This window comes from Molossus molossus, unplaced genomic scaffold, assembly GCF_014108415.1.
Source record: "Molossus molossus isolate mMolMol1 unplaced genomic scaffold, mMolMol1.p scaffold_m16_p_8, whole genome shotgun sequence".
NCBI lineage: Eukaryota > Metazoa > Chordata > Mammalia > Chiroptera > Molossidae > Molossus > Molossus molossus.
The window spans coordinates 54863710-54875143 of NW_023425402.1; the positions used below are offsets into that span (position 1 = coordinate 54863710).

The 11434-nt window shown below is 39.6% G+C and overlaps 1 protein-coding gene across 1 annotated transcript; it reads right to left on the reverse strand.

Moving 5' to 3' along the window:
* Window positions 1-762: 762 nt before the first annotated feature.
* TSTD3 (thiosulfate sulfurtransferase like domain containing 3) lies at window positions 763-10703 on the reverse strand. The gene is made up of 4 exons (XM_036248549.1): window positions 10626-10703; window positions 1774-1947; window positions 1519-1678; window positions 763-1002 (listed from the first exon to the last, which is right to left on the reverse strand). The coding sequence occupies exons 1-4, from the start codon at window positions 10696-10698 to the stop codon at window positions 939-941; spliced, it is 471 nt and encodes a 156-aa protein (XP_036104442.1). The 5' UTR covers window positions 10699-10703; the 3' UTR covers window positions 763-938.
* Between the last annotated feature and the right edge of the window lie 731 nt (window positions 10704-11434).

An 11434-nucleotide genomic window follows, 5' to 3' on the forward strand; every position in this document is an offset into this window, starting at 1 on the left:
TTCTATTTTTACATTGAAAATCATATCACTATCATGCTGGTCACAACACTGCCATAAGTCTTTGGATGCTGTTAATGTATTTTCTTTATTTATTATTTCACCTACTTACAAGGATCACAGATTTTTGGTGATTTAAGGTCAAGTCTGTGTCTAACTCATAGCCTCTGATGAATAGAAGGTATACTAACACAAATACACATGATTAGGACATACAAGTAGTATTGGAACTTGGTCTTTTGGAATACTGTTGAACTCTACTAAACTATTTAAAAATTAATTCCTGGCCCAGATGGTGAGGCTCAGTGGATTGAGCATCGTCCCATAGACTGAGAGGTCCTGGTTCGATTTCCGGTCAGGGCACATGCCCAGGTTGTGCGCTCGATCCCTAGTAGGGGACGTGCAGGAGGCAGCGGGTCCATGTTTCTCTCTCACATTGATGTTTCTATCTCTCCCTTCCTCTCTCTCTAAAAACATAAAAACATATTTAAAAATAAAATAAAAATTAGTTCCTGGAATCCAATCCTTATATTTCCATGGCAAGTCATAGTATCTCTATCCTCAATAACCTTTGCATGCAGGCGGGGGGAAGTGGTATTCTCTCTATTTTTTTTGTAGAGCAAAACATCAATTTGCTGTTCTACTTATTTATGCATTTATTGGTTGATTCTTGTATGTGCCCTGACTGTTGATGGAACCCACAACCTTGGCATATCGGACAATGCACTACTCAACTGAGCCACCCACCCAGGGCGGGAAATGGTATATTTTAATTTACAATTGAGAAAAAGATTTAAAAAATAATAAACTTATACAAAAATCCGCTTCCTATTTGGTAGTGGTGCCAGAGCTAGATTTTTATTCTTCTTTTGCTTATTCCACTATACTAGGCTGCATGTACACAAGGAAAGAGCCAGTTTGTATTCCAAAATTCAGTTTCCTTATTTCTTCTCAGAATGTTCGTAGGTTGCCCATTCCTTCCATCCTCCAGCATAGTTTTGAGCACTGAAAACACACATCAAGTAGTAGTGTAAACATTTTCTGCTGCTGCATAACACAAGGTTAATAGAAATTTCAGAGATAAGAACTTTAGAGATTTAAAGATGCAGTGGCTCCTCACCATACTATTTAGACTTGAAACCTGTTTAAAAGATTGTGTTGCCTGGCTGGTGTGGCTCAGTGGATTGAGCTTTGTCCCATGGACTGAGAGGTCCTGGTTCAATTCCCGGGCAGGGCACATGCCCAGGTTGTGGGCTTGATCCCCAGTGTGGGGTGTGTAGGAGGCAGCCAATTGATGTTTCTCACATTGATGTTTCTCTCTCCCTCTAAAAAATCAATAAAAATATTAAAAAAATAAAAGATTGTGTTACTTTGAATACTATGAAAAGACAGTCTCTTACTCTTGCTGTACTGCCATTACTAACAAACAGTGTAAGAAATTCAGTAGACCAATAAAAATGTAATGCATATGAAACATTACAATATACATTTTCAATCCATTTTACTCCTTCATGGATGTACCTGTTAAAGCCCAGAGACATTGCTGTGTCCAGAGCCTTCTTGCTTCTCACTCCAGCTGAACAAGAAAACACGAGACTGTCAGATTTGGATGGCTTTACTCCATTATACTTCTCTTTGAAGTCTTCTGGGTTCATCTGTAGAGCTTCACCTACCTCACCCACTGAAAGAAAATGTTAAGAATCAGTTAAATGTTATCTACAGTAAATTGGCTGAATATTTTTTGTAATGAATCAGTTTAAGATACATGCCACTTACATGGTATATTGACAGACCCGGGGATTTTTCCATCCGCAAGAATTTCCCATGTCTCTCTAACATCAATTAACATAATTTTTTTGGAATTCAAGAGGTTTTTTAGTTCCTTGTAAGTGACATCTTTAAAAACAGCAGTACAAAAATTGTGACAGTTTCCTTTTATTGAGTTCAAACCTGGGAAGAATAAAGTAGGTATCTTCAACATGGTATCACTATTAATATATGCAAAAAGGTTAAAGGAATTTCCCCCCTGGTTTCACCTAACTGTAGTTGATCATTTGACTTTACTAAACTGTATTCGATGTATATATTTTACACATAGCCTGACTGAGCAGGAGGATGCCCTGCTTGCTCAGTGGCTGACCTTGTGCCAGCTCCATATTCTACTCTCTCTAAGCCCTTTAATGGGGGGAGGGTGTGTGTGTGCTTGTAAATACACACAAAGCTTTTGGCAACTGAATTGTGCAAATAATATGTAAATCTTAACCCTGATCTAAGTTACAAAATTAAGGAAATTTTAATTTCATTTCCTCTTACAAGTGAAGATAAGCCATACGTTAGATGTGGGGACCTTACATTTGAAGGCACTTGTAAGTACTTAATGGTACTGTTTGTATCTCTGTTAAATAATTGGTAACATTATATGGTAATGGGTAAATAACCCATAAAACAAAATAAATCCACAGGCCCATACTTAATTAAGGATATAATTTAATAAATAATTGAAAAAAGGGGGAGAAGGGATTGTTTCAATTGATAAATGTGGAAGGAATGATGGAAACAAAGTCATCACTAGGCAAACACCCAGTAACAATTGTAGCAAGAACCACTGATAGATGGTAGAGTTAGTGGATGAAAGTTATGGTGAGGGAGATACCTGAAAGGTACCACTAACCAACTATTCAAAGATCACTAGTAATAAGACATTTTGGCAACATGTGTACCCCAACATTATACACCAAGAAGAGTACCTCACTTCCTTAGTATTCTTGCCAAAAATGCATACCCTGAATCTAATCTAAAGAATATCTCAAACCAATTTACAAAAAACCAGTACTCTTAAAAGTGTCATAATCATGAAAAACAAGGACTGGGGAACTGTCACAGATTGAAGCAGACAAAGGAGCCATAACAACTTAATACAATATAGGATCCTGGATTGGAACTGGGACTATAAAAGGCATCCATGATTCTTGAATTTAAATTAGGTCTATGTTAATAGTATTATATCAATATTTCCTGGTTTCAATAATTGTACCAGATAAGATATTTACCTTAGGGGAGGTTGGATAAGAATAAGGAAACTCCATTTTACTTTTGCGCCATATCTATAGTTCCAAAATTACATTTTAAAAAGTGAAAGAAAACACATTTTAATTAAAAGCAAAAAAAGTTAATGTTCAGGTTTCACAACAAAACGACTACTGTAAGAAAGGAAAATAACACTTCAAATCTTTAAAACATTAAAATATGTGAAATTGTTTAGTGTAAAACTGACATAGGAAGTTTCAAAGGTATAAATCCAAAAACAGACCCACAGTATACCATTTGTGAATAATTCAGTATCTGAGGACAGTGATATTGCAAATTTATGGGGAAATGATACAGTTCTGTGTCACTTAGCGACGGGATATGTTCTAAGAAATACATCATGAGGTGAGCTTGTCCTTGTGAGAATGTGATAAATTACATTTACACAAACCTACATGATTTAGCCTACTACCTCTAGGCTATATGGTGTAGCCTATTGCTCCTAGGCTACAAACCTGAACAGCATGTTACTGTACTGAATGTTGTTGGCAACTATAATGCAGTGGTGACTATTTGTGTATCTAAGCATAGAAAAAGCACAGTAAAAGTATGGTGTAAAGAAAAAATGGTACAGCTGGAGGGCACTTACCATGAGAGGCGCTTGCATGGCTGCATGTTGCTCTGGGCGAGCGAGCGAGTGGGGAGTGAATGTGAAGCCTGGGACGTTACTGCACACTACTGTAAACTTTATAAACACTACATTGAGGCCACCCTGACTTTACTTAAAATATTTTCTTCAATAATGAATATTAGCTTGCTGTAACCTTTTTACTTTATAAACTTTTGAAGTTTTTTTTTTAATAATTTTTTTTCTTTATTGATTTTAGGGGGAGAGAGAGAAACATCGATGAGAGAGAACACCGAATGGCCGCCTCCTGCATGCCCCTCACTGGGGATTGGGCCCACAAAAGGCATGTGTCCAGACCGGGAATTGAACTGGTGACCTCTTGGTGTATGGGTCGACACTCAACCACTGAGCCACACGGGCCAGGACTTTTGAACTTTAAAAGTTCAAAAGTTTGTCCGGCCCGTGTGGCTCAGCGGTCACAGCGTCGACCCATGGACCAGAGAGACCCAGGTTCAGTTTCCGCTAAGGGCATGTACCTCGGTTGTAGCTTGTCCCCACCCCGGTTGGCGATGTATCTACGATGTTTCTACGATGTTTCTTTCTCCTCCTCCCTCTCTCTCCCTTTCATTCAATCTGAAGATAAATGCAAAAATGTCCTCGGGTGAGGATAAAATAAATAAATAAATAATTGTTTATTTTTTTACTTTTTAAACTTGTTAAAAACTAAGACAAGCACACATTAGCCTAGACCTACACAAGGTCAGGATCATCAACATCACTGCCTTCCACCTCCACATCTCCTCCCACTGCAAGGTCTTCAGAGTCAATAACATGCTGGAGCTGTCATCTCCCATGAAAACAACGCTTTCTTCTGGAGCACCTCCTGAAGGACCTGCCTGAGGTTCTTCTTGAGGAGGTGTCACTTTTTCAGAAATACATCCATAGTGGTGTGCTTGGTTTGTTTATTTTTTCATCATAGATTTGCTTGTAAAGCAGATAATGCACCATGAACATTCTATTAATGAAAACCTATTGATGTTGTGGGGGGGCGGTCCATGTTTTCAAACTCTTTAAGGAGCTTGTTGAAGTTTGTAAATGCTTCTGCAAAATCCTTCACTGTGAATTTTCTTGGAGATGGTTCTCCTTTTTCTTTTCCTTTGGCTTCTTCTCTCGCCTCTTCTTCAGCTATGTGTTCTTGTTCCATTTCCAACAACTCCTTAGTCAATTCCTCCAGAACCACTTCTAGGAGTTTCTCAATGTCATCCTCATTGACACCCAGGTTAAAATCATTTGCCATCTCAACCAAAGCACTGTTAATTTTCGAAGCCTCCTTGAGAAACCCTTTGAAGTCAGGGGCTACAACATCACAAAGCGATAGGAATTTAACATATATGCATATATGCAGTTCATCATTGACCAAAATATTATTAGTATCAGCATATGTACCCAAAAGAATTTAAAACAGGGACTCAAATAGATACGTATACAACAATGCTCATAGCAGCATTATTCACAATAGCCAAAAGGTGGAAACCACCCAAGTGTTCATCAGTAGATGACTGGATAAACAAAATGTGGTATATACATACAATGGAATATTATTTAGCTATAAAAAGGAATGAAGTTCTGACACATACAACATGAAATGACAACATTGAAAACATGCAGAGTGAAATAAGCCAGACACAAATGGGAAAATATTTTATGATTCCACTTATATGACAAATTTAGAGCAGGTAAATTCATCTAACAGAAAATAGGTTAGATATTACTGGAAGTTGGAGGGAGGAGGGATGGGGAGTTACTGCTTAATGGGTACAAATTTTTTGTTTGGGGTGATGAAAATTTTTGGAAATAGATAGTGGTGATGGTTGCACAACATTGTGAATATAAATAATGCCACTGAGTTGTACACTCAAAAATGGTCAAAATAGTCAATTTTATGGTATATTTTACCATGATAAATAAGTTTAAAAAATAAAAATACAGGTTTCCCCATCCTCTTCAGATATTAAAAAGTTGGTTCATTTTAATTAAGATTGGATCTTAAAACACCTGGAATCAAACTTTTTTCTTTTAACTAGCTGTTTTGCAGATTCCCAGAATATAAAGGGCCAGCAGGGTGAATTCACACTTGTTAACTATTCCTCATTGTTAGAAACTAGAAAAGTATGGCAATTTAAACAATTATGTTAAACTCAAAATTGTGGCACTTAACCATTGGGGAAAATAACCACAGCATGTAACCTGTATAACTAAAGACAAGATAGTTATATTTTTCTTGTGAAACTGACATTTAACTTTCTCTAACTCAGCTATACTGCTTGGGTGAGGGTAATGGAAAGAACATAGCCTGTAATCAGCAAACCATGCTGAGCAAAAGCCTGAAGCAAGCGTTCCCTGAATGAGTCTCAGCTTCTCCAGGCCTCTCTTGGTATGAGCCTCCATTCCAAATTAATTCTTTATTTAAAGCCATGGTGGTTTTTGTTTGTTTGTTTGTTTTGTACAACATGGCCTCTACTTGTAAATCCTCCGCTTCATCTTGTGTTCAACCAAAGAAACTGAAGAAAAACTGGTTGTTTGGGGTTTACTCGGAGATCATGTGTGGTTCTCTTGAGGGATTTCAAGAGCAATATACACTATCCTTGATTTTTGCCATTTTGAGCCTAACCTTTGAATAAACTCCAATTTTGCTGTTTCCATACTGGTAAATCTAATCTTACCTGGGTATTCCCTACAGCCTACATTATAGGACAGCCCACATTATAGTCCAAACTCCTTAATACAAGGACACAGTCCAAGCCCTTCAACCCACCTTACCAGCATAATTTATCAAACCGTATACTCCTCCCATTCCCCCTCTGACCAATTACCCTACCCTCCAGTTACATCAAAAGTATACAAGTCCTGTCCTGGCCGGTTTTGCTCAGCGGTTGGAGTGTTGGCCCAAGGATTGAAGGTTCACAGTTTGATTCCCAGTCAAGGGCAGGTACATGTGTTGCAGGTTCAATCCCCAGCCCTAGTAGATTGGGTCATGCGGGAGACAACCAACAGTTAAGTCTCTCTCACGTAGATGTCTCTCTCTCCCCTCCACTCTCTAAAAATCAATGGGAAAATATCCTCCAGTGAGGATTAATAACAACAAAAAGTATACAAGTCCTGATTTTGGTTCTGGTGGCCAGTGGAGCTTACACATTCAGTCCCACAGGACTGTATATATCTGGCATCCAGTCAGCCTGAGATCCACCCCTTTGGGGCACTGACAGGTCTTGACATATCCTTAACTACTGGGAGCTAATAAAGATGTAATAAGCACCCTGGCCAGTTTAACTCAGTGGTTAGAGTGTCGGCCCACAGACCAATGAGTTGCGGGTTCAATTCTGGCCAAGGGCACATACCTCAGTTGCGATTCATCCCCAGCCCTGGTTGGGGTCATGCAGGAGGCAGCCACTCGATGTGTCCCTTTCACACAGATGTTTCTCTCTCTCTCCCCCTCTCACTCTATCTGAACAAAAGTGGGAAAAAAGTCCTTAAGTAAGGATAAAAAAGAAAAGAAAAAAAGATGTAATAAGTTGCTTGGACAAGCACAAAGGAGAGACAACCAAGAGCTAAGGCAGGGTTGAATGACAAGGCCACTCCTTCAAGCTGGGAGAGGTGATTGTTTCATCTGCTGTATCCAGCAATTTCACTTCTGGGTATTTATCCAAAGAAAACAAAGACAATATGTCAAAGTTATCGTCACCTGGATATTTAGTGCAGCATTTGCAATAACCAAGACAGGGAAACAACCCAAGTGCCTATCAATAGGTAATTGGATAAAGAAATTTTGTACATATATAGAATGGAATATTACCCAGCCATAAAAAGAAATGAAATCTTGCCATTTGTGACAACATGGATGGACCTCGAGGACATTACCCTAAGTGAAATAAGTCAGACAGAAAAATTCAAATTCTGTATGATGTTTAGGGGGAATTTAAAAAATGTGTACTAAGAAAACAAGCTCACAGATACAGAGAACAGATTGGTGATTGCCAACCATGGGCACAGGGCAGAAGTTGGGAGTGGGGAGGGTTGGGGGGGGGGAGAAATAAGTAAACTTTTGTTTTTTCAGTTTAAAGAAATTGAATAAAAAATTTTTAAATAAGGGAATTGTCACTATTTTAAAAAAGCAAAAAATAGCCCTGGCCAGTTGATTCAACAGTTAGAGCATCCGCCCCCAGACCAAGGAGTCGTAGGTTTAATTCCTGTCAAGAGCATGTCCCTCCATTGCAGTTCAGTCCCCAACCTTGGTCAGGGTCACCCAGGAGGCAACCAGTTGATGGTGAGAGAGACACATCAATGTTTCTCTCTGTCTCTCTCCCTCCCACTCTAGCTGAAGATAAATGGGGGGGGGGGGGTAATATCCTCAGGTGAGGATTAAAAAGAAAAAAAAGTAAAAAATAAAATCCTACCTCTGAGGTATCAGCCCTGTCCTAACAACCAGGATCATCACCCAGATGTCCACTATGAAATAGACATAGGTCAATGGAGGCAGAGATAGGGTGAGTGTATTGATCTGATGACCTGATCATCACAGGAGAGACCAGTCACCGCCACTGCTTTCCCAGCTCATTGTTTTTGTTTTTCCAACCTTGGTCATCTCTGAATTTAGATGGTTGTGAAGGGTAGGATGGCACCTGACCTTCCTCCATGTGTCATAGGTAATTCTGGTACTGTAGGTATTACTTGTGGACTTACCGGCTATGGGGTGAAATCAGTACCTCATGGGATGACTCTGGAAGTTCATATGCCAAGAAACCCTAGCTTGGAAAACTGAGAGAAAAACTCGGTACTTTCTCCTCATTCATTTATAAAGAACAGATAACACAGAAGCCTGTGAAGCAGTGCCTGAGCGAAGAGCATAGTGTGTATGTGGTTTTGTGCCACTCGCCTATTTGAGCTGATGATTCTCAATGTAAAGTTTTGTTTTTCTTGAGCCTAAGTTCCTGATCTATAAAATAAATGACTTATACTATTTTCAAGAGGCCGTCCAAGTATAATTCCTATAAATCTATGACTTTAAAACATTCTTCTTTGCCAAAAAAGTGATGAATAGTGAAAACATCACATCAAAGATTGCTATAACCCAGATATTACTATTTACCAGATATATTTCCTTGAAATATAGCAAACATGTTAAACAAACATGAGTTGTAGCACAGAAAAATATAGTATACAAACATGCACCCTACCTACATTTTTATAGTAGTAAGAGCAGGGATTCTTAGAGTCAGATAAACTAGCTTTAAACCCTGGACAGATTACTGAAACTCTCTGAGACTTAGTTTATTATTTGTAAAATGGGAATAATATTACTTAACCTTTTAGAGTTGCTGTGAAGTTTAAACAATCTACATAGTACAATCAATAAATGTCTACTCTAATGTTTCCTTCATGATTTATACATACTGTTTCTTCTGAAGGGAATACCTTTCTCCCTCATCTCCACTTGATACACTTTAACTCTTTTTTAAGACCCAGTTAAATGCTACTTGTTATCACAACTCTGATCCAACAATTACACTTCTAGGTGTCTATTCTAATAAAATGTATCTATTCTAGTAAAATACTTGTACATGTACACAAAGAGGTAAGTACAATGATAATTATTGAAGATCTTTTGATAGTAGCAAAAAATTGGAAACCAAAATGTTCAACTGTGGTAATCCATACTATGGAATATATGCAGTGATTAAAAGAGTTATATGTGTTGTCATGGAAAGCTTCTGAATACCTAAGTGAGAATAAAAATTACAGAAAAATATGCACTGGAGAGAGAGAGAGAGAGAGAGAGAGAGATAATATAGATTTCTATTATATAACATATATTTTATATGTAGTATTTTATGTGTACATTTATTTATGTATACTCATAGAAGAGTGTTTAGAAGGATTGGTAAAAAACCATACCCTGAGGATGAGAGTGGGATGAGGAGGTTGTATAAAGGAGACTAACACTGTGCTTTATTGTTTGTTTTAATATAATCAAAATATAATCATGTATTTCTAGAATTTTTTAAATGAAAAGGCATCTTTTCTCTAACTTTCTCCAACTCAGGTGGAGTGAGTTGTTCTTTCCACTGCAGTCTCACTAGCCTTGGCTGTGTGTGTGGTGACTGTTTACTTGTGTCTTTCTCCCTGCAAACCGGTAAAAAGGACTGCGGAGGCTATATGCTCAGCAGGAGGCCTGGCTGATGAAGTGCTCAGTAAGTGATTGTTGAACAAAGGTCAAACCAAACAACAAATAATTTACATAGAAGAAAGCACATTTTAAACTTTGGAGAATGTACACCAGTTAACATGGAATGCCTGAGGGGGTGAGACAGTGGTAGGCCAGGCCCCTGCACCTGTGTCCACAAATAACAGTTGTTGCTAAAGGAGAGGCAGCATGAAGCAAAGGGACCATAGGCTTGCTCTGAGTTCTAGACCTAACACCTCCCCTAACTACCTATGATCTCGATCTTCTCTTTCACGATCTGTAAAATCAGGGGTGGTACTTTTATAGCTCTAATATGGTGAATGTTTTATCAAGCTATGAGCGCTGCTCTCTAGTGAGTCACAAGTGCAACTCGAAAGGCTGGACTCGTCATTAGGTCTCTCCCAGGCAGGAACTGGCCTTCTGGCTCGCTTCCCTGGGTCTCGAATTGACCTTTATTTCTCAATCAAGCACCATAACCTTTATAAATGCATTCGCACGCAAGCTCCCCGGAGCAATGTTGACTCCTCTCCCGTCGTCCCCCTGAGCAGTCCCAGACCCCAGTAACTCGGGATCTGCAGGACAAGCCCTGTAGGGCGCTACACCCCCAGGTACCGAGAATAGGTCTGACTTTTAACTAGATCTAATGAAGCAAGCGCCCCCACCCATCCCCCCTCCCTTCCCTGGGGTCCGAGGTTAGGCGCTCTTCCACTCCCCCCGGACCGCCGAGCTCACCCCAGAGCGCAGTGTCCGCGGACCCGAAGATCGCGCGGCGCGCACTCCCGAGCAGCAACCTCAGCTGCGGCATCGCTGGCTCCGCTCGCCGGCTACTGACCACTTCCTCCTCCTGCTCCTCCCCCTGCTCCTCCTCCCGCTCCTCCTCCTGCGCACGCCACGGGCAACGCGGGGGGCTCTTGAGCGCCCTCCAGCCTGGCGCCGAGCGAACTAGGTAGTGCCACAAGGCGTAATCGCGGACGCAGACGTGCCCTGCCTTAACATTGAAAACGGTTTGGAAAGAAACTAAGGATTGGCTTTTAATTAATTAAATTTTAACATAGGGGTTTTTTAATTGATTTTAGAGAGAGGAAGGGGGGGGGGAGAGAGAGAGACCTCCCCTCGGGGATTCAACTGGAAACCTCGGCATGTGCCCAAATCAGAAATCGAACCTGCCACCTTTTGGTGTATAAACAATGCACCTTCCTACCAACTGAACCACACCGGCCAGGGCGACTTGCTTCTTTTTCTTTTTATTGTTACTAAGGAGAAACAAAGTTTAAAAGTAGAAAGTAAGAAATATGCCAAAGATAATATTTAAAGATTTAAAGTAAATACATTTCTCCAACTTGTTTTATAACAGGATTCTAATATATTGGATTAAAGCACGCTACCTGGACGCTTTTCTCAGAGGTGCTCTTAACTCTAATAGCTAGTTCAACTAATGAAGTATTAAGATAATCTCAGGCTGTCATCTTTTCGCCACAACTTGATGATATTTGATTATATTTGATGATAACTTTGTCAGGGTAAGGTTCAACTGTTTTTTA